At 39.3% G+C, this 27,878-nt stretch overlaps 1 protein-coding gene across 4 annotated transcripts in view; it reads right to left on the bottom strand.

Moving 5' to 3' along the window:
- LOC117544814 (potassium voltage-gated channel subfamily C member 1-like) overlaps positions 1 to 27,878 on the bottom strand; it is a 58,720-nt gene that overhangs the window by 14,557 nt on the left and 16,285 nt on the right. Inside the window, exons 3-6 of one of the 4 annotated variants that reach the window (XM_034214259.1) lie at positions 14,246 to 15,227; positions 12,703 to 12,897; positions 10,868 to 10,888; positions 923 to 4,648 (exon numbers count right to left, since the gene is read on the bottom strand). In XM_034214259.1, coding sequence (XP_034070150.1) covers positions 4,500 to 4,648; positions 10,868 to 10,888; positions 12,703 to 12,897; positions 14,246 to 15,227 — 1,347 coding nt within the window. In that variant the 3' untranslated portion in view covers positions 923 to 4,499. Of the gene's footprint in view, positions 1 to 922; positions 10,889 to 11,623; positions 11,753 to 12,702; positions 12,898 to 14,245; positions 15,228 to 27,878 lie in introns of those variants that run through there. The other 3 variants (XM_034214260.1, XM_034214258.1, XM_034214261.1) reach the window with 3 other exon arrangements.

Genomic DNA, 27,878 nt, shown 5'->3' with positions numbered 1-27,878 from the left:
CAGATCTTTCTAAGAGTAACATGACCGTTGCCTGGTGTCAGATGCATAAAAGTGTGTCATTTCCCAAATATGTCAATATAAAAAGTTAACATATCTTCATGTCTAATTAAAAAAATCCTGTATTTGCCTTCTTCCGTGTCACAATGTAAAAACATTTGCTATTATTGGATACTCAAAATAGTTTTGTTTGGACACAAACCAGACTTTTTCTTTGTTTTTTTCCTGGCAGTATTCACATCCTGAGAGGTGCCAAGGAGCTTTGTCTTGTACAGCATATTATTCACTGGTGTTGTAAATCATAACATCTTATGGATGGATGATACTAGTAGTTAAAATAAATAGTCCAACTTCTTGGTGAACTTTTCTGATCAGTGCAATTTGAGGATTGATATCCCCAGCCTTACATTAGTTTGCTACAATCCATGATAATTACATAGCACTCAGTCATTACGTGTATATTTTGGGATGGATGGATATATTTGAAAGTGGATCAAACTGTATTTTTCTCCCCTGCGTTTTACAAATAAAAAGACTATAATAACTGTCATTTTTAAACTGCACATGTACCATGCTTTCGAGGTGCATTAGCAAACGCCTTTAAAATGTGCTTTTCATTTATGAACAATAGACTACAGTGCATTTGTCCTGTGTAGGACCAGCATGTGGAAGTAAACAAGCCATAACAAAGAATGCACTTAGATGTTTCCTTTGGTATTTCAACTGAATTAATAATAGCTTGCTTTAAATATCATGTGGACACAGTATAGTAAAATAATAAACAAACATACTCTCTTTTTGAAATACACTCCTAGTAAGTACGTATTCATAATCAGAAAGAAAGGTTAGGATCAAACTCTTCATATGATATCCAACGCTGTTAGAATAGGTTTTAAATCGTGCTCACAAAATGTACATAGATATATTAATTCCGTATGACTTTAATGTATTCACATGTGTAGATACAGATGTACATATTCAATAATAACCACTGACCTATTAATAAGCATTGCTTGGAAGGTTTAGCTAGTTAAATCTAGCTAGTTCGAATGAACTCCTAAATTGACATCAGAGCCTATGGTGGCCTCATAGAGGCACTTACAACATCTGCCTGTTTTGTTTACTCAAACAATGTGTATGTCAGAGTTTCCTATGTCATTTGCATTGGCCACATTTATGTGATTTGACTCTTTAAGCTCAATAGAACCACATTGATGACATTCTTCAGATAGATGTTGATACAATACAAAGCAAATATTAACAAACACAGTAGATCTATATCCATAAATGTTAAAGTTGTGTGTGCATGTTATTTAACTCACCCATTCTCAGTCAATTGTGGCATTAAAGAAAAGCATCTAACTGCAGATATATAACAAGGAAAGACATTTTCCTTCAGTGCAGAAAAATGTACATTCCAAATAAAGTGTTACCAGTATAAGTCAGAGTATCGCAACATCCACATTGTGGAGTAATTGTAACGTTATACAGTATGCATGTGCGCTTAAAAGGTTTCATGAGGTTTTGTGCACTGACAGAAGTGACGTTAGCAATAATGACGGACCAAGATTCAGGTTTGCTGATGTGGACTAAGATGAGTTTTGAGTGTGAACCCAGGTCAATCGACATGTGTCATTGTACACATTACATGTTCACATGAATTAAAAATGTACTATCCCAGAGTTTCCCTACCTTTGCTCAGTTCAGGGTAACAACATACATGTATGAGCTAAAAACGCTCAGATTCACTGGAGAAACAAGACCCTGCATGCTGTTTTAGATATCTTCAGACGACACTAAATTATTGAATTTCTTCGACATCATAATGGTGAAATGTAACAGTATTGAGAGTAAGCATGACTGTATGCAATATGAGTCTGAAAATATGTGCAGTGGCCTTCAAAAACCCGTATCCGACTACTAACAGTGACTGATCGATATGTGAATGAGACAAAACAACTTTTACAAACATCTCAAACTCCAGTCAACAGATACAAGCAAAACATTCAAGTGATGTCATAACTATCACCCTGAATCATAATACTGCATATCTAAGTTCTCAAAGTTGAGGGGTCTGGAAGCACGTTGATTTTTAGACAAAATGGGAATGGGGAATATAGATTATTTATGACTCTAAACACGCAACTCCTCTCCCTTTACATCTGCAGAAGTTTCGTTCGCCTCGTGAAATCAGTCCTACTACATTTCTGTTTTTTAAGGAACGAGTTAAATACAACATTGCATCTTTTTCTGACAAATGTTTTTCTAGACAATCAGTGGTACAGAAAGTTCATTCCTTACAATGAAATACACAATACCAGTTCAAGTGAAAAAAATATAAAACTGTTACAAAACGTAAACAATTAAAAATGGCAGTCACAACATCAAAACGTTTACAGGACCATTAAGACCACATTGATTTGAAATAAAACAAGACAAAAGGCTCATGATGTCATTGTAATACTTCTCAGAACAGATACATCAAAGTAGACTGCCTTCAAAGTCTGTGCAAGATTAAAAATAGATCTGCATATTTACATATGTATGTGCACAGCATGGTTTCCAGCATTAAAACAATATCGCATGTTTATTGCATAAGTGAATGTCTTTTTTCTGCTCAACTTTAAACATAAGTTCAACTTATTTCATGGGAAGATGGCAATCCGAGGGTGGAGCTCAGTTATAAAAATAAAAGCTATACATTGCCTAATAAAATATATACTTAGGGGAATGGTATTTTGTAACCACTGTGATGTTTTTTTTTAAAGATAACAAATATATTACGTTTTACTTTATTATTTTTTAGACAAAATAAACCAAAGAAATGGAAAATATATATAAAATAAAACAGATGAAGAAGCAAAACAGATATATTTTTTTAATTTAGATACGTGTGATCGGGTATTTCTCACTTGTTAAATCTATACGGTGTGCGTATTATCACTGAATGTTAGTAAAGTGCTTGTATTTGTTCTGAGTATATCATTAATTATGTAGTCACTTGCATATGACTTTATAAGTATATTTGTTCTACTTCGTTTATTGCGATAAGTAGCTTTTTGAATACATTGCACTTAGATTTCTTTGAAAAATTGTAGGCCTACATACAGTATAAGTACATTTACAGGAGTGTTCTGATTAGCATTTCTTCAAGGGTCGACATTTACTATCATTAAATAGATTATTAACCGAGGATGTGATGGCTTAATTGTGCTATTTTGCCAAAGACACTGGCAGCTCTACTCGTGAGGTCCTCAGCTGCAACAGAATATATCATTTACTCCAGTTTCAAACACTAATAACGCACTAAACTATGCCTTATTACTCCTCAATTTCCTTTATCAGTGAAGAACAAACTGGGCTGATAATCTTTTATTGGCTAGTTAAGTCGTGTGGTTTTGCTGACAAACAGCATTGCATATAAGCAAGGTATGTGGTCAGAAAACTATTGCACATAAACAAAGAAAAGGCTTCTTTTAGTGTTTTAACCCTAACTAAACCTGTCCCGTTCCCAACAACTAACCCTAACTCGTGGTCCATCTATATATCCGCCTATATATTATTGAGAAAAATAAATAAAACATTTAAGTAATGTATTGTTTATATATATTTTTTTAGGGGCATATCATGGAATAAGTATTTTCATTTTGGAATATGATTGTTATAATTGCATATGATGCATAAGATGATGATATAAAAAGGTATTAGATAACATGCGTGCAACTGTTAAAGGAAGTGGCTGAATAGACCTTTACCTGTACACTGGAAGCAATTGCATATATGGAATGTAAAAAATAAATTATAATTTAGGGCTACATAATTTTGATAGTTCTTATGGTACAATATTTCTTTTTATTTAAGCTCAGTTTTTCTTCCTTTTCTCTTTGATATTTCGCTTTGCTGTGTAAAATAGCAACATAAAGTGATGTTACGATGATGAGATAGAAAATTAAATGACTGAGACCTGTAGAAGCCGAGTCTGTCTTTTAGAGAGACTTACCAAATTGATGTCTACACTGTACAAACATCAATATTCACATAAGACAGAAAGTAGAAAACTTTTAAACATCAATCTATAAATGTTTTTTTTTCTTTGGCTAAATAAAGTTTTTTATTTCTCTGGACAGTGTTTGCTTTAAGTTTGGTCCAGAACATTTCAAAATTAATCCTACATTTAAAAATGTAACTGTGCACGTATTATTATTTTTTAACTCATACTGTACTATTTTACTTACTAACCGATCCAAGTATCTATTTTAGCATATCTTCTAATAATTCAAAATATCAATGTAGCCTTGAAGCTAGAATTTGTACTTGACCCCATCAGCTACCCTGATCATCATAAACCAAAAGATTCACAAGACAAGGGGTCTCTCTTTCTACATTCAACTTCCTCTTTTCTTATTGCTATCTTTATGCACAGTGTACAATCCAAATGGAGGCGATCAGTCAGCAGCTAATCCTCCGCTAGCATCCAATCGTTAACATCCTTTTTTTTTGTGCTACAAAATGGAGGGGATTGGGGAGCGACAGCGGCGCAGGGGTCCCGGAGCCTCGTAGTTTTCAAAAGGGGGGCTAGTGATGGGAGCGAGCCGCAGTGAAGACCCCGCCATTCCCGATATGTTAGAAAGACTGCGAGATTTCTCGTAGCCTGTTGCAATTTTGATTCATTAGTTTATATTTTGTGTTTTGAAATGATAAGCAAATAAAATACAATAAATAATGGTTAAAGGTTTGATCATTTTGACAGATTTTAAATATATGTTTTTTTAAGGTTACATAGTATTGAAACATGAACATGAGGTTTAAGATGTTATCAGAAGAAAAATAAGAAATTGTAAGGAAGCACATAAGTGGAGAGAATAAATCAAGGATAAGAAAATGTTATGACAACATAAAGACATATAAAGGACAGACAAGGACACACACAGACAAGACAAGACAAAACAAGAAAATGCGAGTTATGATATGTCTTTTTTTTCCAAAACAGAAAAGCAAAATATTATTTGATAGTAACAGATTTAACACCTTAAACTGGCTTGTTGAATAAAGCACCCGACATTTACAACATGAAGCATAATGTGCAATGTGCAGGTGATTTAGACATCGTTTTTTTTGCCACACTTATAGAGTAAAACACAAACACGACAAGTAAATACTCTGATATCACTGATACAGCGTAGTCGTTGACCACATGAAGCTTAAGGGGGAAAAGCTCAAGGATACAGCACCAATGAAGAACAAATGTGGAAGAACACTTTCCTTTGATTTTGCTTCAGAAACAGCCAGATTAGTGTGAGCTTTAGTTTCATTTAAACTTCAAATGACCAAAATAAAAATGTCCTCCCTGCAACATTTAAAAACACTTCCTATCCGTAGGTTTATCACCTTGTAATGTAGACATTTTGTTTACAGTGGGAAATGACACACGGTCCACTAAATACATGGTAATTTCACCATTTGACAAATTAATTTATCTAAAATATAACAGATTTTCCATTGTGTCCTTTCCCGCTGTATATGGGTGTAACACAGCATGCATATGTTAAACTCCCTCTGTAGGAAGCGTCCACAGAGGAGACAGTGTTGTGCTGACGGAGTGTTGTTGCATCAGGTGACGTTAAAAAAAGCACCATTGGTAGGAAGCAGTTACTCCGCCCTAACAATGGCGAACTGACCCAAAATGGATGGAGTTTCACAGTTTCTGTGAGGAACAAGAAACATTATGTTGTCAGCAATTCTGGAGAAGGATTGTTGATATTTGAACCCAAGATTGTCCATCCCTTTAACTCCAACTGCTTCTTTCTTTATGCAACATGCATGTGTACCAGACCTTTGTTTTACACAAAAAAAAGATTACTAGCTAACTATTAGCACATTTGACCAAAATTGTATGAGATTATAATTGCTGACTCCACTTTTAATAAAGTGCAGTTACACTATATTGCTTACAGATAAAGTTATATGTTTGTGAAACTCCAACCATCACTAGGCCACAGTTAGACAACAGAGAACACCCATTGGTACAGAATGACGCCCTTTGTGCCTTCCTGCAGTACTGAAAGAAAAAGTATATCGTGGTGCACCGTAGCTACCACTCTAGATTATGCATCATTTGAGCCAACTATAAATAAAAGTCCTTTTTTTATTCTGACTAACTCAGGCACATTAGTCTGATGGCAACTCAGTGAAATATTGATGATGCATTTTCACCGGGTTTCTCACAGATGTCTGAGAAGCTGTCTGGTGGGGCCTCAATCTCAAGTTTCAGTCCAAAAGTATTTTGTCCAAACCACCCAAATGTTTCCAGACAAATTGTCAGGTTGCATCAAATGGCAGCCATTGTTGTGATGCTCAATCAGCGTCGAGGAGCAACAACAGGAGGGACAGAAAAAACCCAACCAGTTTTTTTTATAGCAGAACTACAACAATGCTGCAATTCAATGCAGACCTTCTTTCTTTATTTTTAAAGGTAGTTATTGTAAATATGACATTAACATTATCTGGTAAACCTTCACCTAACAACCCAACTGAATAGCTAATTCAAGTTTTTATACTATTTATGATCTGCATTTCTTTTCAATAGCGTTTGAATGTATTGCATGCATTCAGTTATTAGCTCTCTTTATGTTATAGTTTTCATTGTTAATGGCGCACTTCACCATTGCTGTGCTGGCGTCACATTGCATTCACACGAAGAAGGGATTCACAGGAAGCAATGTACGCATGAAATCCATCTTAATTTCTTCTAATTTGAATATGTAGTTTACTGTATGCTCTATGTCACAGAGTCAGAGCTGAGCACTAATACATATTTTCTGCTAATGCAAAAAGACTTCTGCTCTTTTTCACAAAAAAATAATTTTAGATATATTACATTTCAAAGGATAAAGATATAACTATGATATAAAATAGACAACTTAAATGCTTATTTACTTGGTGTTTATTAATGTAACTGTTATAGTAATGCCCGAACAGCTCATATATGTTTTAATTCAGCTGAAATGATAAGTTAACGGGTATTAAACAATTCTTATGGTTTACCTCTGTGCTTCTTTGATTAATAATGACGAGTGCCCTACAGATTTGAAGCATTCATTTCGGGAATTATTAGAACTAAAGTTGGGAAGCCCGTTTTTGAAGTTACAACAAACGGATTTGATTTGACTTTGAAAGTCCTTTATATCTATTCTTTGTGCTAAAATTAGCGTGCAGAGCGAAGTGAGAAACAATGAAGGGAATGACACAGTGCGATCAACAGACTACAAACATGTTTCATATTCTTTAACCAAAATAAGATGATAAGGTGGTCAGGTTGGCAGTATTTCATTCTGTCACTTTTTTAAATGTATTTGAACCATTTAATTGGCTATTTTTAGTCTGAAAACAGAGCATTTAGAACACTTGTCAAGTGTGATATAAGTAAAATATGCACAAGAGAAATAAAGAGTCCCTATAAGTTGATCAGATGAAGGTGAAACTGATGAAAATGTAACAATAACATGGTTCTGATGAATTTAAGATGTACTCAAGTGACCCGTTTAGCTGGCTAATTAACACATTCTTTAAGACGGAGATTTTTTTCATGCAGGACAATAATAAAGCTGATAAAGTTAATCATGTCTGAGCCACTGCAGTCTGTCACGGTCTACCAGCTTCCTCCTCACGGTGCTAAGTACTGTATTTACAATATCAACAGGGCTTTGTGCTCTGGGATCCTCCACCAGGGGAAATACTGAGTGGGCCTGTCACTGTTCTTCAGTGGTGACATCATTCCTGCCCAAAGTCACACTTCATTTACACTACGGAGGCAGTATGTACCTACCTACAGTCACTCTTTAGTTACACTTGCACTGCAGTGGCGGCCTGGGGATGGGATGGAGAATGAGTGTTAATCACAGGAGGGAAATGTAATGGAGACACAGAGGAACAGAGGGAGGAGGAACTGCAAATATTCAAGGGAATGATCATGTAAAAATAAACTGAAAACTTCTATCTAGTATGTATGGAGAAGGCTGAGAGCTACTTGACTTCTCATATTACGTAATTCACATGTTCTATAGTTTCATGAGGGTGTGCTTGCTGTGGATATGCTGAGTGTTCAGGAGCTATTCTTGGCATCGCCATCGCCCCATACTGTTTCATTCTTACGTGGGATCAATTGCCTGTAAAAGATGGTGTGATCTCCTGTTATCCAATATTACATATCCATACAGTATGGATGTGTCTTTTGGGAAAACTAGAGGACATGCAACTGTATCCTTCATCCTCTTGTTAGTAGGTTATACATACCTACAGTATATGTGTCTGCTGCAATCATTAAAGCTCAAATCCACTTAATACTTCATATCTATATACACTTCTCAGGCTTATATATGAATATTGATGTATGTAGTCTACGTATACACTTTCTGTATTGTGTGTTTTTTCTCAGGCTCAGAAAAAAAGAATATTTGCAGATTGTTGTTAAGACATGCAAGACAATGTAGGAGAAGTTGTACAAACCAATTACAATGACAGAGAGGAGGACAGTGACTTGCTTTCACACATAAAAAGGATATGGAGTTAAACTTAGCATTCTTTATTTAGTTGTAGCCTGTTGCACTGAGCCACATAATAATGTCTTTAAAAGAAAGTGGCCGAGCACAATAATTGTGCCTGAGCTTAAGGCATAAACAACGATATGTTGTGACCAATAAGTAAATATTATAAAACTGTTAGTCCCATAAAATAATTACAGCCACAATTAATATCATGATTATGAAATGATTGGGTAATGGAGGGATGGAATGGGGATTGAGATCGAAGGAGCTTTTGCTAAATATAGCAGCTATTTTATTAATAGATTTAGTATTTGTTAAACCTTAACATAGCACATTTTGAGTATCATTTATGTGGGTTCATCCTATTCTTGAGGCAGATGGTTTGAATTTGGTTAGAAAAATACATTCATATTGTCTAAATAATCCTTGGAAATGTCCTAAAGAAGTGAGATTTGTGCCGTTTTTATGCTAATTAATTGTACCGTATTGTTGGCAATTTCCTTTATCAATCCAATTGAGAGAAGTGAGATAATAGGTGAAAGTAAAACTCAAAGCAGAATACAGGAAGAACAGAGGGGAAGTCAAAACATCAAACAACAAGACACAGTTGTAAAAAACTCAAAGACATTGAGAAAATAAAAAATAAAATACCAAAACAAACAGCAAAATAATGACTATTTCACAAATAAATATAACTAAATCCTAGACGCATTGAAAAGATAAACCATACACAACACAAAGCCCTACAAAACCATAAAACTCCACAGAAATACTTAATAAAAGATGTACACAACATGTTGGAAACAGAAGTAAATAAGCACAAAAGCTCAATAAATAAAAGTAAAAAACAACTTGTACACAAATATATTGAGGAACAGAGGAGAGGAGGGAGAGAGAGAGAGAGACAGAGTGAGATCCTTAAGGTCTCGAGGAGGGAGTGGGCAACCAGAGGGGAGATTGACCGTTTGACCTCAGTGAGACATGCATATTGCATTGGCGCAGGAAATCAAATGGCCAACAATCAAAGCGAAGAAACTTAAAAGCTTAAGCTGGCAAAGACATTTTATGCGTGTGTCTACGAAATAAATCACAATTGAAGCACACAAGAATTACATTCAGACAGCGTGAGAATCCCTCTTTAAACACAAGGAGAATGTTTGGGTCGACCATTTTGCTAATTTTCTAAATATTAAGAACTGTTTGGCTTCCCTTTAATTACAGATGTGTTGTAACCAATTGTTAGTTTGAGCCATTAAAATGTATGAATGTAGCCAAAGATGCATTTACACACACACCGGACAAGAGGATGTCGATCAAATGTTAGAAAATCAGGTTTCAGAGTGGTCAAACAGATCACATTTCTTTGGTATTTACTGTAAGCACCCATGCATAAGGCTCATAACATTATCGCAGTGTACAACCCTAAAGCTCCGTCTAGCAGCTTCAGCGCTGATTTTTTTTAAACTCCTGATTTGCTTTAAAGAGGGATTTTGTAGCACTTTAATCGCAGTAAATACATAAGAATCACTGAAACTGAAGCAATGTCAGGGACCTGTAAGTGTGACAGCTCGAAGCTTTCTTACCTTGGACAGCATGTATTTTCAAATCTGTCTTAGCATTTGTCTGATAATTAAGTGTTTCAGTCACCTAGTGCAGCTCATAATCCTTTTGATTTCTATCCAGGTGTATACATATACAAAAAGGTCCCGAACTTTGGACTACACTAGGCACTGAAAGTACATATATGTTCGAGGGAATAGTATCTCAGATCCATGACACGCTCAAAATACACTGTTTTTGGCTTGGTTCATAAAATAAAATGTTTAAAAGTTTGTGTTAAGCGTGCCATGTTTCAAGAGGTACTAACCCTTGACCCAGATGTGCCACTGACCCCAGTGACCTTTAGCCTTGGATGTATGATTGTCATAAAACACGGCACTGCGGGGGAAGCGATTAAGGCTCGCCAATTGATTTTACATACAATACGGCATATGTACATGTATCTATGCACACATTTAAGCACAAAATGTACTCAAGCACAGAATAAATAAGTGCCATAACTTGAGGAGTAACCTTTGCACAATGTACATATGTAAATATAACACTGTAGAACGAGTGTGTTTTTCAAGGCAAAACCTTTATAAATTGCAGTGAGTGCTTTTGTTTGCCAAGGTGGAGGTCCGTGGGGTAGGGAGTAACACGGATAAACACAGTAGAAGGGGAGAACAAAATTAAGCCACACACGACAACACAAACACAACACTCAGACGGCATTGAGAGGACAGAGACACAGTGTATAACACGTAAGAATGAAAAAGCCCACATACACACGCGTGATATGACACAACCTGAAGAGAGAGACAACAACAACACAGAGGCACATCAGACAACAACGTGACCCGCTGTTCCCGTTCAATCTTCTTCAGTGTTATGTTTTATTATTAGTTATTGACACAGGACATTTTCCCTGAAGCTGCTGGGTGTATTTGCACATGGACACATTACTGCACTATTATTTGTATGCAGGTTGTGCGCTCTCACACAGACACACATAAGTATACACATGTTTGTGCACACTTCTCATTGTGGGTGTATCACAGAGCAATCCCATTTTCTTTCAATTTTTTTTTTACATATTGCACATTGTTTATCGGATTGTTGCTGAGGTAGGATATAAGCGGTGTTCAGGTTTTATCGGATAAAAATGAGCCCTAAAATTCCCCCAAAACCTTTTCGTACAGATTTAAGCTCTAACTTACATTAGGTTAAACTGTTTGTGACATTCTCCAAATGTAAATCTGACAGCACACTCTCCACACTCTCAAGACTTTTCAAGGGTGACACTTCAAACCCCACTGAACATGTAGACACAACACTGTGGATGTGGTGGTGTATCTGTGATCTGACGTCATGCTTAGTGTGTGAAGCTACGTCTGTGTTGAAGTGCGTGCTGTACTGGTGTAGTAGTGTAAAACATGCTACAGTATGTGTTTGAGAGCCAGATTTAAAGTCTCCTATGTTTTCAGTCAAAAGTTGACAAAGCTACGGGCTCGTTTTTAAGTTGATCTTTTCTTCAGTGTTACCTCTGGTCTACGGTTTGATCCAGGAGGAGGTGGAGTTAGCATTGAGGTCCTGCGTTAACAGAGACCCTTCCATCTTATACCAATCGTCAGTCAGAGGGGAGTCTGGGCTGGGTGCCAGGGCTGCGGGCTCTAGTTTGTTGTCAACGAGGGGGTGTTGGAAGTTTGGAGGGAGTGTGAGGGAGTGTTTTGGTGCAGGTTGGCGGCAGTGGTGGTGATTGGATTGCAGTAGTAAATGAATAAAGGTGTCAGGTTTATCATGAGCACAAAGGTAATGCACATGGGGTAAAACAAACAAAAAGGTTAGGGGTTAGGGTGTAGCACAAAGGAAAAGAAGGAGGGGAATTGTGGGCATGGGATTTAATATTGGGCAGAGGAGTAGGGTGGTTCAGGAGGGAGGATGTGCACCAGGTTAGGGAGGGGAAGGAAAGGAGGGAGAGGGAGAGGGAAGGAAAGGAGGGAGAGGGAGAGGGAAGGAAAGGAGGGAGAGGGGAGGGTTGGGGGAAAATAAGGCAGGAGAGAGAGAGAGAAACAGAATTGACGAGAGAAAATTAATGCATGGTCAACTTACTGAGTCCAGAAGACAGAGAAAGATTTAGATTGTTCATGAATGAGCACGAATGAAGGGAACAGAATACACACACACTATGGAGAGATGGAAGACATGACTGAGTAGAAGAGAAACTAAAAGGAGAGAAGTAGAGGGACAGAAAATCTTGTCTGACTGATGAAATAAAATATGATACCACGCAGTGATGGAAACACAATCAACATGAATGTGAAGAGGTGGAAACAGTAGAAGCAGAGCAGAAGACGTGTGTATGTGTTGTGACTGCATGAAAGTGTGTGTATGCTGTAATGGAGAGCTATCAGTAATTGAGGCATCCAAAGTGTGCTTTTCTTCCAACCCACCTTCTCTAAATGTTTGCATCTTATATACAGTAGCCTGTATTAGCATCAGCTGCACTATGAATGTATATTATATACATGTTTTCAGTATGTGGTGCCTGGCATCTTGCTGTGTGGATCTGTTTACGTAAGATTTGCATGTTTTCGTATCTGTCTCCCGGTGTGAAACGTACCTTTCCGCACATTCCCATCTGTGGCACGGAATTCCCTGGTGTTGAGCAGGAAGCAGGCGCGGTCCTGCTGGTAGCGTTCCCGGGTCGGCCCTTGCCCAATGGGGCTCCTCTCGTCTGGGCTCAGCACCTGGTCGATGGTGGGACAGTCCTCGTTAGCCAGCGCGGCCGAGGCTGCGTCGCCGTTCTGCTTGGCATCTAGAGGACAGGTGGAAGAAAAAACACATACAGGATCTTCATATAGGAGTTTTATGGGAAAATCATACAGAAGAGCATAGTGTGTCTTACAGGATGCCACACAGTAAAAAACTCTGTTACCAATGAAAGTCCTGCATTTGAAGTCATCGCTTGAGTTAAAGTAAGTAACTATATTTAGCTAAATTTACTTTAAGCATTAAATGTAAAATGACCCAATGCAGAAAAATAAAAAACACACAACATTTTTTTTTTAAATAAATCAAAAGAAAATACATTTCAAACCAATACATTTTCTTATATTTGGCTAATTGGGTATTGGTCTTGTGTAAACTGTGGACTAACCTGTCATCAATGAGTATTTTCTAAATAATTTGTTAGGAAAATAGTAACAGCAACAATAATGTACACATTTGCTTGATTGTATATGTTTCCCATCACGCTAAATTGAATCTTTACTGTAGGTGTGTTATTACTGTAATTCAGCGTGTGTTCTATTGACAAAACAGTAACTTAAGCAATCACTACATGTGTTTACAGTAGGGCTGCACATTGGTAAATCATCAAGCATGTCTAGTGGTAATTAATGTCCATTAATGATTGGGAATGCTAACTGTAGTAACCCACACGTTCACAGAGGCCTTACTATAAAATATGTTACTATCATGTTGTGATGATACTGCAGAGCACTCTTGGAGCCAGTTGTCAAATCTTTGAGTAATACAACTTCCTACTTAAAAGATCTACTGACACAGCCTACAGGAAACCTTTTTAGTTTGGAGGGAAGCCAGGCAGACGGGAGGTAGTAAAAGCACTGATGAAACCAATATTTTCTCTCTCACTGATGACTAAGGCGGTAAAGTAATGCATTAAAGGTGCATTATTGTTGTATGTGACTGACGCCTGATGCTGCAGCATGTAAAGAGCAAACAAAGAGCTAAATTACCTCCTGATTTTACTGCTAATGCCAGAAAGAATATATGTGCAGTCAGCCCAAATCGAGATGCATTAAGCAGTTTTAATGGATAATTGAGTTCATTTTGCTTCAAGTGTTTGTTCTTCACTGACAGATGGGTGCCTTAAGGCCATTTTGGACCAACTAGTTTATCATCAATAACACATGAGTTCTGATGGGCCAGTGATTCCTCTGGGGTGGATCCAAAATCAACTATGCATCCCTTCTTGATAATACTCTCGCTCCGTCTCTTGCACTCTATCCTTCACTGAACCCCTAAAATGGTCACTTTGCATTCCTAAAACCATCATGAGTAAAGTATTTCCCTTGAAACAAGCAAGCCAGATTTCATTGTAAAAGATATTTAAAATAAAAAGATAAATAAAAATATCTCACCTCTGTTACTCTCAATCATTTCTTCTTGGGCAAGAGGACAGTCACCCCCCATGCCTCCAGACCCCATCACTCCACCAAGGACATTTCCCAAGAGCCTTTGCGGTGATGCAGTCGCCATAGCCAGGGCATCTGGTTTGCAGTAGTTGGGGGACCCTGGTTGTGGTGCTCTTGGGATATGTTTGTTCTTCTTTTTGGGCAGCTTTTGTTTTGCCATAGCCAGAGAGTAGTACATGCCAAAGTTGTTGACAATAACAGGCACAGGCATGGCAATGGTCAGCACACCAGCCAAGGCACACAGGGCGCCCACCAGCATCCCTGACCACGTCTCCGGGTACATATCTCCATAGCCCAGCGTGGTCATGGTCACAACGGCCCACCAAAACCCAATGGGAATGTTCTTGAAGGCGGTGTGGGCGCAGGCAGTTGGGTCGTTTGGGTCTGCGCCAATCCGCTCAGCGTAGTAGATCATCGTGGCGAAGATGAGGACACCGAGGGCTAAGAAGATGATCAGCAGGAGGAACTCGTTGGTGCTGGCGCGCAGGGTGTGGCCCAGGACACGGAGACCCACAAAGTGGCGGGTCAGCTTGAAGATTCGGAGGATTCGGACAAACCTGACGACGCGGAGGAACCCCAGGACATCCTTGGCAGCTTTGGAGGACAGACCGCTCAGGCCCACCTCCAGATAGAAAGGCAGGATGGCGATGAAATCGATGATGTTGAGGCTGCTCTTGAAGAACTCAAGCTTGTCAGGGCAGAAGGTGACTCGCAGAATGACCTCAATGGTGAACCAGATGACGCACACGCCCTCCACGTATGTCAACCAGCTGTCGGTCACCACCTCGTATACAATCTCCTCCGTGGTTATGTTGCCCACCGTGACGTTCTCCGTCTTCCTCAGGATGGTGTTGAAGGCCTCATGTGTCTCCATGCAGAAAGTGGAGATGGAGATGAGGATGAAGAACAGGGAGCCAAATGCCACATACTGGAAGAAATAAAGAAATCAGCAAAAAAAATGAAATGATAGGAAGAGAAAGCAGAAAAAGGGAAGCAAGCAGAAGGGGAAAGAGTCAGTTGCAAATCAAGAACATTTGGCAAGGCAAAGAGGATATAGAGAAGCATAGACAAAAATACCTAAAGACAACAGCAGAGACAAACAACTAGTGGACCCTCCTACAGACACACATGCTACATTCTATACTATTTACAGAAAACTACTATTTCTCATGTTGTAATGGTCATCTATGTTGAGGTCTTCCCAAAACTTTACACCCATTCTTGATTTTTTACCAACCACAGGGCATGCAGATTTGCCCTGAAAAGGACCTTGGCATAATTTAACCCATTGTGATCAAAGTCCAAAGATAATCAGACTAATTCAGCCTGATCAAATTATATCTGACAGTCATAAATGATTGTGATGTAGGATGAAGCTATGAAAATAGATGTGCTGTCAGTCTAATGTCGCATCGTGTGCCATGTGAAATTATTATAAATGAATCCAATTATTAATAGTACTATGTGTATCATTCTAAAGTGATCAACTTATTCTCATATTAGCATACTCTGGAAATATAAATAAACATGCCACATACTGTACTGTTGGGTTAATAATTAGAGCACTGACCCCTATTAAAGAAAATGGTCTGACCCGAAAATGTAGGGTCTCAGCTCAGATTTCTAAGGCAATAAAGATGTTTTAAACATGAAATAGGAAGAAAAATGCTTAACAAAAGGAGAGAACATCGCAATGAATTAATGTTAATCCTGAATCCAAAACAGAAAATAAAAAATGGGTTTATAAATTAATAGAATGATACTACTAACTTATCTGTGGTACTCTGCTAGAGAGGACACAGGAGAAGATGGAGGGATGACAAGGGGGAGAAACCTGTTAGGATAGGATCAATGAATAACTGATAATGTGTGTGCTATAGTATAGTAAACACATACCACACAACAATCCCAGAGCACACTGTGTGGTCCATGTTGTAAAAGGAATTGTGCGAAGGTAGGAGACATTCATAAAACGTACATGTGTTTCCAGTCTTATAGTACGATGTCAAACCCTTGAACTATGCAGGTTATTTGAATATTAAGAAAAACGTGTACGACGTTGTCGTTTTACTACATGCAGTTTCTCCTCCTGCCCCTCCCCTTCATTGATGGTCTGAGTAGCATTTTATTTTCTGAAATGTGTTGATTTTCCTCCTGATAATCTGAAATGTGGGGTTTAGCAAAATACATTTAAACAACGTTTCATGTTTGAAAGTCATGATTAATCCAAACAAATTGAGGCATTACATCTATATAACTGCATAAATAAATAATCTATCCACCTCCTTTTTTTTGCAATCGTAGGAGTAATTTCATTAATGTGGTTAGGAGATCAAAAATGTTGTGTGAAAGCTTTGAAATATCTTCATTGTAAATTGTAAAGCTTATGCTGCCTTCGCTAATGTTATTGTAACCGAAAAAACGTAACAAATAATATTGAAGGTCCTGTTTCAGACTCAATGTTTTAATTGGGATGCCTCTAACCCCCTCCATATAGTAGGAGTATGGTTTTAGTAAATCTTCTACAAGTGGCATCAATTTGATACTATGTCTTACAGCTATATGTTCGCTTATCTACTTTAAAAAGCCTCTCCTCGGTGGTAAATCATCGGGACAGAGTACAACAAAATAAGCTGTTGTATTCAAAATGACTTTCAGGTTTGTTGGCTTGTTCAGCGCTCAAAGACAATTTTCCTTAGCATTGACCATCAGTGTGATCTTTCCCAGGTTATTATTCTACCGTAGCCCCTTTAATCTCATGAGAGCAGTTTGATAACACCAGTGTGTGTGTGAAAACAGCACAATTTCTCCATCTGTTACAAGCCCTGCAGTGTATTTATAGAAGCATAACTTTGAGCTTTATCAAATGAATAATAAAACAGACATGGCCTGAAGAGCAAAAGAGAAAGGTAATTCAGACTTGAGTGGCGCCCATATATAAGAAGCCTGAGTGCCTTCAGTGTATAATGCATGTCAATGTGTATTTTCGACATTATGCACTTATGTAATATCAAACGCAACATACTTAAAGCCTTAAACTAAGCAAATGAAACAGTTTAGGTTATTTTTTCTGAAGAAGGTCTTGCTTTTCTTTCTCTCAGCTTTCCTTTGAGTTGAAAATTGGATGAGAGCCATGCACATTTGTTTTCCAAGTGCCTTCATGACAGAAATGGACTAAGTAGAAGACTCTGAGGCGCTGCATTTATTAAGGAGATTAGCTGACGAGCGTTTAGCCAAAGAAGTGACCTTCCAGGAAAGTCAGTGGTGTAGCCTAAGTCAATATCCAATGTATAAACGTATAGGTTATTTTAGTATCTATATAAGGTGCAATTAAATCACAAAAATTGCAACATCTTTTCAAGGATTACCTCTGTAAACCGGACAGTTTGAAAACGTACATTATCAGGTTGCTCCAGTTTTTTCCTTTACCCTCAAAGACCCCAAATTGATCTCGCCTTTTTTCCTGTCCTTTTCTGTCTACGTTATGTAGACACTAGATGGTGTCTGACCTACTTTGTCAGACTGCAGAGCTATTCCCCTCTGTATCATGAACACACACAGACTGAGGTTCTTAATCACCCTCCTCCTTCCACCCCTATACCAGCCCCCGGTCCTGGGGAAGCAGGAAAGCCCCGGTGGGACCTGCTCTGGATGCCCCCTAACTCGCTAAACTCAGACAACCTTCAGATGTACAAATCAGAGCATGGAGGAGAGTTTTTCCCTGAAGTAATACGCACTTATTTTTCCTACAGTTGCTTTTATTCCTTACAACCACATTAATAAAGGATAATCTCAAGATTAGCAGCACGCTTACGAAGTGATGAAATGGAGAAATATCCCCAAAGTGAGTTTTTGAATGCTTTTTTAGACCTTCACTGTGGATAAAAACACAAGTGGCAGAACTGCAGTGGCATCTTATCTTATCTAAGTAGGCTACACAGGTGGAGACACAGGAGGGGGTGGACAGGTGGGAGGGACACCAGACGATGCGGATCGTAGAGAAGCATAAAGGAAAAAGTTGAAGCAATCCACCAGAAAGGACAGAGCGCGATGAAAGTCAGAGGAGGTGAGGGCCGAAAGACAAAATCTGGAGCATAATTCAAACAGGGAGAATAACTTTTACTAAGGTGAATCACCGTTCTGATAATCCTATAGTGATGTGGCTGTCACGCAAAGACAGCAACAACAGAATACATATTGATAAGAATGAGACAAACTAAAACAACTATCAGGAGACTAATCAGTCTATCAGGAGGCTAATAGGATATGACAGGCCTTATAAGTAACTTCTGTCAACAAAGAGGGCATAGGAAGTACTTTGTGTATTCTCCTTACATATAATACATTTTAAGAACCACAGTACATTGAAAGGAATACATATGACTCAAAGCTACAGTTAGTAAGATGTGCTATAATATCAAATATATCCATTTAATAACAAGTATGGAATCGTGGGAAAATGTCCCCTTTATCCTGGCCAAAATCATTTGATTTTATCCTAAGTGGACTAAAATAAATAGATGCGCTCAAAATAATATATTCGCAAACAAATCAAATTCATATGTAGTTCAGCCTAGTGTTCATAAGGCTCATCTAAAACTCAAAACATCTTGGCAGGTCTGTTTTGAATGTTTGCCATCTGATAAATCTATGTGGGGTCATGAGAAAGCTCTATGTAATGTAAAGTAAAGATTAATCTAAGGGAAGGCTTTGACTATATTTCACCTAGACGATTGTATCATTTAAATAAACACAGATACATTTCCACAACAATTAGCCCTGATCTATTATTTTTCACTAAATGAACATACTCCCCACACTGAAAGCATTCTTCTCTTGTCTGGCTGGTAAAGTATGATGAGCGAACACACAAGAGATTTGTGATGAAACCGCCAAGCCTCCTCTGATTTGCAGATCGGCCCTCGTTCTCTAAATTACACTTTGGTGTCAGGTGGGAACTCTGGTGGGAAATCCTTAACACACAGGAAATAACACACATCTGTATGTCAACCTCACAGCCTGAGACTGAAACAGTAAACTCCTCAACGACAGTTAGACTGAAAGATTGACTCACCAATGACAGCGTACCTTTTTAACGGAAATAAATACAGGTCTTAAAGGGCACAAATCAACACTAGGGTTGCACTTAACATCATGCTAAGTGAAACTTTAACCTAACGTACTGTACTATAATTCCATTACTTTGACCACGCTGTACAATACAATACTGCCAGTGATGAAACAAAGGTTCATTCATGGTTTCAGTAATTAAATGATGCAGTAGTTCACAATGGCAGAGCACAGTTGATTGCACATCGAATCAATATTGATCAATGCAACACAGCAGCCAGTCCTTTTTAAATATGCAGCAGCATGTCAAGCAGTGTGATCAGGAAGCACCCCCCCCCCACACACTGCTAAGAAATGTAACCTTAAGCCACACATCAAGTGTAGATGAGTGTTGTGTGTGTGTGTGTGTGTGTGTGTGTGTGTGTGTGTGTGTGTGTGTGTGTGTGTGTGTGTGTGTTGTGTGTGTGTGTGTGTGTGGTGTGTGTGTGTGTGTGTATGTGTGTGTGTGTGTGTGTGTGTGTGTGTGTGTGTGTGTGTGTGTGTGTGTGTGTGTGTGTGTGGACATGACTCACAATGTGAGACAAACAGCCTATGGGCACAGGAGGTGTGTGTGCGCACGCTTGCTGATCTCAGATAGTGAGAGGTAACTACATGAGCACTGCATTGGGGTGATGGAGAGGGATGAGTGGAGACACAAAGGGAAATATAGAGGTAGAGTAAGATGATAAAAGGAGGAGTAGCAATCTGTCACTTCACACTTATTTATCTCCTCGGGCCCTTTGTGTCTGTTCTCTCCCTCCATCACTCTCCTCGCTGCGACATGAAGGTATGCATGTGGACGGTCGTATGAATATATGATTCGGAGGCACAGTGTATTGTTTGAATCCCCTACAGTAAACGCCTGACACCTGCAGTCCAATGACCTTCAAGGCCCAATAGAGTCTCCCCTCGCTCTCCAGACTCTGAAATTAGATTTTCAAAGATCATCAACATAAATGTAAAAGAGCCGGAGTCAGAGACGGAGAGACAAAGAGAGAGAAGCAAATGAGAAAGAGCTTCTGGAGAGAGAGAGAGGGAGAGAGAGAGGGAGAGAAAGAGAGAAAGGAAGTTGATGATAGAGAGCGTTTGATTGTGTTTCGACGGATGAATGAGGAAGAGCGAGTGAAGGAATGGAGGTAGAGCAGATGAAAAGACGAGCACAGGAGAGAATACAATGACGTGAACCAATCTAGGGGAGAGAGCAGGGGCACAGGAGAGAGTGAGAGTGCAATAAAGAGATAGAGAAGAAGAAAGGAGGAGGTGTTGGGAGAGCATGAATGTAAGCGATATAACCACGGAGAGATGCTCGGCGGCGATATCAGCCCTGCAGGCGTTTTGCATGCACGGTGGTGCGCTGCGCTCGCCCTTAACGGGACCCTAGTGGCGCTGTGTTTACTGCGGCAGCATCCAGGAGAGCTTTATCATTACAGTATTACCACAGCCCTGCCTGGTTCTCTGTCACCATGACAACCACTGCGTTAGCCTCTGCTTTCAGGCACCAAGGACAGGACTAAGCCAAATACTGCTCCTACAGCTGGCATACAGGCTGAATGTAGAAGAGCAGAGCTGCGATTGTGAGATGGAAGATTAACATTCGAGATGTCGGGGGGGAGTGACCTTGACAGAGATTTCGAGCCAAATAAAGGGCCGTGCTTCTGATGAACAGATCTTTGGGTCTGATGTTCTGATGGGGATGTTTGATAAGCATTAATATGACGATCAACGTCAGTCAGGGCAAAGCTAATGGGGGACCATTGCAGAGTCAGCAACGATAAGAAGACATTGAAGGATGATGTGAAATTGGCACGTGAATGAGGCATGACGTCTAAGCGATTTGAAATACAGAACGTGTTCCTGAAGGGCAACTCGAGCACTGGGTTAGACTTGCACGGGGAAGATGAATCTATTATCTTAGGTGAATGGCTGCGGCCATCGCTCAGAGACGTTTAAAGTAGCCACTTAGCGTGCAGTGTGAGTATAACCTTGGGTGGGTTTACGGGAATAGCCTTCGTTTTACCATCGTCATCATCACTGTTGTCATCATCGCCATTATATTCTGAGAAACAGGGCAGTAAAACACTCTTGAACAAGACAAAGAGAATAGCTAAAATGTCAGAAGAGAGTTCGCTCTCGGGACATGGCGTGTGAAACGGACCAGCGGAAAACCCGAGTGGAAAACATGTCTTTCAAGTCCGCTAATTACAATTAGCACATGGAAAGCAATAGGGCTAAACTGAATGTATTTGTTTTTTACATTCAAAGCTAGTATTGAGTTTTTTTTAGAATCCTATGTCTGACGAAAATAAGTCAGTATAACAGGCACTTTATTTTGTTGGATCGTTATCAGCAACCTTAAGGTGCCAAGCTGTTTATTTCTTCAACATTTACTTATGGAGTGCCAAGTGAAAGCAGATTCATATTGGATACATTTCTTTGAAATGTAGTATAGAAATGTTATCTGGTGCAGTATATTACTGATAAACCGCCCTGTTACTGAAGTTACCTGCCTCACTTTAAGAGCGTCAAACAGCAGAACAAACAGTATTTGGACTGCAGGGGAAATGTTGCTTTTGAAACAGCAACAAATGTGGACTAAAAGCCAATATATTTCATAAGATACAAACATTTTGGGCATGATAACATGTATCTGTTATCAATAGATTTTGACTGAGTTTTAGAAAGTCAAGACTGGAATCTAATCCTACAAATTGTATAATGTTATTAATATTTGTGTAGGAGAATAAGGTAGCTGGAGCCCAAAATAAGAGCAAAAAGTAGAGGTAATGTTGGACTTACATTCATAAAATGGAGACAAACAAATGAATAATGATGTTGCTTCAAGAGTGTAAATGGGCAGCTGTTTGCTAACCTGAGTGTTTGTTGTCTTGACTTAAAAGCTAATAACGATGTCATTGCTTGGTTGTGCATTACATTTACAGTGATATAACATCTTACACATCTTCAAATTCAAGGAGCTGTCATGAACAAATGTTGGGAATTTTACCAGAGAATACCTTGACTAATGGATATTGGCATGAATCTGCAGCAGCATTCTCTTGGTACTACATTAACATGTCAGACATGTTGATTCTGGTTGCTCTACCATTGGAGAACAGTCAAGATTTCAAGGTGCAATGCTCTGGTGACCGCTCAGCTAATTATAAAGAGCGGGTCCATGACTGCTGATAACAACAGACTCACAATAGAAAGAAGGTAATATCAGAGGAGAGATCACATTCTTGTGGTCCTCCTCCCCTATTCCTGTCCTACAGGAACGTCTCGCCTCAAGGGAAATCCAATTGACTTTGGTGGAGGAGGACGTTAGTGTCCGAGACAAGACAGGCAGTAAAAGACTGTGAGCCCCTGTTAGGGGTCACTGAACACGGGACGCTGCGGGATAATGAAGGGCAGGACAGGCGAGGCGTGGAAAACGGGTGGGACTGGAAGAAGTAAAGGGAAGTTACGGGATTGCTGCATGTGTTGCAATATTGCATGTGGGCGAAACACAAGTGCATCAGGCTCATGAAACAGATGAATGTAGCAGGAGATGAATAAGGAGGAGCGATGGAGGTTAGAAAGAGTAGGCTCTGAACTACGAGATATAATTAGCTTGTGCTCGGGGTAATCCTCAGATATACTTTATTTTCTACTCTGACACTGACTCTGAGGTTAGGGCTCTTGGAAGTGATCCTGGTAAAATTGCAATCATCAAACAGACTTCTGTTTCAGACATTCCCTGAATGACTCAACTCCTTGACACGCTACAGACAAATCGAGCTCACACACACACACACACACACACACACACACACACACACACACACACACACACACACACACACACACACACACACACATATACTGCTCTCCAGTCGTCACAGTGCTGTATCAGCTCTGCAGCGTTCAGGTACCCTCCATTTAATTCCTGCTGCAGTCCTGTCAAACCTTTCTGAAGACAAACAAACACTGTGTGGAGGTGAGTGAACTGTACACGTGCCACCTGCTTTGTATTCAGTCCGGATTACTGCAGCATGCTATGTACATTTGTTCTTTGCGACGCAGCATCCCACCCCCCCTTCATTTTCAGCAGATCCTCCCTTTTTCCTGCCTTACCAACCTGTTTTCTCAATCTTCGTATCGTTCGAGACACGCAAAGCAAGTTAAACAAAGCTGTCCTTGTTCTAATAGCTGTTTTGATTGACTGCCTCCCCCTCCCCCTCTCTCCCTCTGTGCTTCAGTCAAAATCTGTAATCTACCTCATAGCCCCACCAAAAAAAAAGGAAATCAAATTAGACAATCACAAAGGCCTATTTGGTAAACAAGAGCACTACACATATTAAACTGTCAACCATTCAATGTCGAGTTGCTCATTAAGTTTAACAGAAACAAATTGAAAGTTTGAGAGAATGATCTCAACAAATAGGACATTCTGATACATTTGCATCCAGATCCACTCTCAAATCCGACCGTTACTCACTTCTCTCGATCATGTTTCTATTTAGGGGAGTCATTCGCTCTGCCTCCACTCGACTGCCACTTGGACAGGAGGGACAATAACGAGGAAGCAGATGGTCACACAGGAATGGTCCCAGTGACGTCCTCCAATGTAATTTTCCAAGGGAATGAGCAGTGATACATTTTGACTGTTTGGGTGCCAAAGGGTAACGACTGAACACCTGATCAAGAAAACTGTCTCAGGAGAGAGAAGGAACACCATTTTTCAAACATAAATGCAAAAGATCCTGCATGGAGATTATTAATTATAAGGGTGTGATGCTTTATTTATGATTGTTAACTGCAAGTTGGTTTTGAGTGTTTGATGGATTACATGAGCAACTTCATAACATCACTTTATGTATCAATTGAGAAAATAATCTGCAGATTAACTGTTAATAATTATCTTTAGAATCTAGGTGTAGTCATGGACTCTGACCTGAGTTTCAACAGTCACATTAAAACAGTTACTAAATCAACCTACTATCACCTAAAGAATATATCTAGGATTAAAAGACTAATGTCACAGCAGGATTTGGAAAAACGTGTCCATGCTTTTATCTTCAGTAGACTCGACTACTGTAATGGTGTCTTCACAGGTCTCACTAAAATATCTATTAGAAAGCTGCAGCTGATTCAGAACGCCGCTGCTCAAGTCCTCACTAACACTAAGAAAGTGGATCACATCACTCCTGTTCTGAAGTCTTTACACTGGCTTCCTGTGTGTCAAATAATTGTTTCAAAAATATTGCTGCTGGTTTATAAAGCACTGAATGGTTTAGGCCCAAAATACATTTCTGACCTCCTGCTAAATTATGAACCATCCAGATCTCTCAGGTCTTCAGGGACTGGTCAGCTTTCTGTCCCCAGAGTCAGAACTAAAAATGGAAAAGTTCCCATCAGCAAAAACACGTGGGTTTGCTGTCCTGGCTCCAAGATGGTGGAATGAGCTCCCCATTGACATCAGGACAGCAGATAGCTTGCACATCTTCCGGCGCAGACTGAAAACTCATCTCTTTCGACTCCACTTCGAGCGATAGAATTACTAACAAAGAACTGCTAACAGAACACTTATATACTAATAAAGGACTGGCTTATCTAAAGCCAGTTGAGTAGCACTTGAAATGTTTGGCTCTATGAAACCTGATGAACTTGTATGATTCTGTTTTCTTCAAGGTTGTGTCTTCCTGGTCGAATGTACTTATTGTAAGTCGCTTTGGATAAAAGCGTCAGCTAAATGCAATGTAATGTAATGTAAAAAAGCAGCGTTTAGTTATTATGCTCCAAATATCTGGAACAAACTCCCAGAAACCTGCAGGTCCGCTGCAACTCTCACTACTTTTAAATCCAGGCTGAAGACTTTTCTTTTTGGCGCTGCTTTTAATTGAACTATTCACATCTTAAACTGCACTGTAACATTTATCCATGTATCTTTTTTCTTTTAATGTTTATTTTATTATCTTTGCTTTTTAATGACTGATTTTAAATGCCATTTTCTTAATGTATTTCATTTTTTGTAAAGCACTTTGAATTGCCTCGTGTTGAAAGGTGCTATATAAATAAACTTGCCTTGCCTTTAGTCCCGGCCCTAGAAGAAGTTGGACATGCTCTCAAATTAGGTATTTTCTTCAGTTCAAAAGATTACAAACTGCTCAGCCACCTTATTTCTGTAACCCTAATTATTTGAAGACTTTTTTATATTTTGTTATCATTTAATACAGAGATAGAGCTGCAACGATTAGTCAACCAATCGACAGATCAGTAGAAAAATACTCTATAAACTATTTTATTAATCAATTAATCGTTAATGTAATTTCTTTTGTTTTATTTTATTTAAAATCATTGAATATTGTTGGATTTCGGAATGACTAAACATTTGTTAAGATGACAATGGACATAAAGAAACTGGCACTTTTAACTATTCATTTTATAGACCAAACAATTATTGGGGAAAATATGTGGAAGTTTAAGGAAATTAGGTGAAGCCCTACTGAAAAGTTCCAATCATGTTCTGGTTTCTAAATGTCAAATGTTATTTTGTTATGAATATAAAAAGCAATTTAAACATATTCCCTTTGGTTCAGGGAACTTTCCTAGTTTTCTGTATTAAAAACTGAAAAAAAGGATATTAAATACCTTAAATGTACACATTTTGCTCCCTAAATGTGATGACTGATTGGAAAACTTGCTTGCAATATTATCTGCCAGCTAATTAACTCTCACGTTGTTGGTTTATGTCTTCATTAAAGGCATGTATTTGGGACGCTGCCCTGTGTGAGAGCGATCTGCGGGGTTACATGCGGAGGCGTGTCACATGAAGTGATTTATCAGCGTGCTGTAAGTGTGAGTGCTCAGCTGAATGCTTTATGGGCGGCTACACTTACAGAGTATGGGCCAGTGTGTAAAGGTGAGCGCACTGAAACTGATTTATGTTCAGCCAGGTGTTCAAGGGGGTCAAATGTGAGATGCATGTTGTGAGTGAGTAAATGTGTTTCTGTACCACAGTAAGTCTCTCTGTAGTTACACTATGTGCTGATTATTGCTTATGAATTATTGACTCTCTTAATGCAGCGATGGGACTCATGATTCAGCATGCAATTAAATCTATTTTCTCCCTGTTATTATGAGCACACTGTGTACTTGTTTGTTTACACACATGGTTGTGCATGTGGTGGCTTGAGCGACTATAGTACACAATACACTGTTCTCTCGTGTGATTTGACAAGATTTGCCCCATTTAGAGAATTCAGACTCCCACAACTGTAGTCGGCTCTGGCGCCGTGGGAGATCTCCACGATGCAAATTCTAGAGCATAAGGGCGAAATGTCCGGGGTTTACCACAAGGTCCGACTAATTGACAGTGAGTACAGCCTTGCGGAGCGCTGATTCAGCACTTATGGCTAAATGGACTGAGGCAGAGGAGGAAGATGGCTGGGAACATGGGCGTAATTTCCACTGGGGACAGGGGGGACATGTCCCCCCCACTTTTCAAAATCCTATTTGTGTCCCCCCCACTTTTTAAATGTGTTTATTATTATTTTTTTACGCAAGCGGTCATCGTCACGGAGGAGCGTCTGTGTGTGTAGCACGAGCGCATCTTGTGAGAGAGAGATAGAAAGAGACATAGAGAGTTACGGCGGTTGTTGCTAACGGAGATTAGTAGCTGTTTCAACAATAAGGAGAGGGAAAGCTCTTTCCTGTCGGACTTTGAGAGACTGAGAGAGAGAGAGAGAGAGAGAGAGAGGAGAGAGAGAGAGAGAAGAGAGAGAGAGAGAGAGAGAGAGAGAGAGAGAGAGAGAGAGAGAGACAGACAGACAGACAGAGAGGAGAGAGAGAGAGAGAGAGAGAGAGAGAGAGAGACAGACAGACAGAGAGAAGAGAGAGAGAGAGAGAGAGAGAGAGAGAGAGAGAGAGACAGACAGAGACAGACAGACAGACAGACAGACAGACAGACAGACAGACAGACAGACAGACAGACAGACAGACAGACAGTGCCCCCCCGGGTGCATGCCCCCTAGAGGATGTGAGGTAATCACAAATAAAACAGGTTCACATGGATCGGATACTAGATAAGTGTGCACACACACTACACATTTTTCTTGGATTTGTTAACACTATAGTCCCTAATATATTTGTAGAAAGGCAGGAAATGGAATTCAATTGAGAAAATATTTCATTGCGGATGACCCCCTGTTTTGTGTCCCCCCCCACTTCTTAAACCAAAGTTACACCCTTGGCTGGGAAGGACAGGAACTGAAGAAGAAGGAAAAGTTATTTGGAGTGATGGGAAAGCATTTTTTGCAGCATAATCACAAAACATGTTAATGCTTCTGTCTGGAACGTAATGTGATACTTAAAGCAAAAGGTTGCTGTTTTGGAAAGTAGGCTTTCTTGTCAAGATGAGAAGATCAATAGCACTCTCATGTCTGTACGGTAAATAAGTAGCTGGAGCCGGCAGCTGTTTAGCTTAGCTGGA

This window comes from Gymnodraco acuticeps, unplaced genomic scaffold (genome assembly GCF_902827175.1).
Source record: "Gymnodraco acuticeps unplaced genomic scaffold, fGymAcu1.1, whole genome shotgun sequence".
NCBI classification, from domain to species: Eukaryota; Metazoa; Chordata; class Actinopteri; order Perciformes; family Bathydraconidae; genus Gymnodraco; species Gymnodraco acuticeps.
Note: the sequence above shows the minus strand (reverse complement) of the source record. Positions and strands in the feature narration are given on the sequence as shown.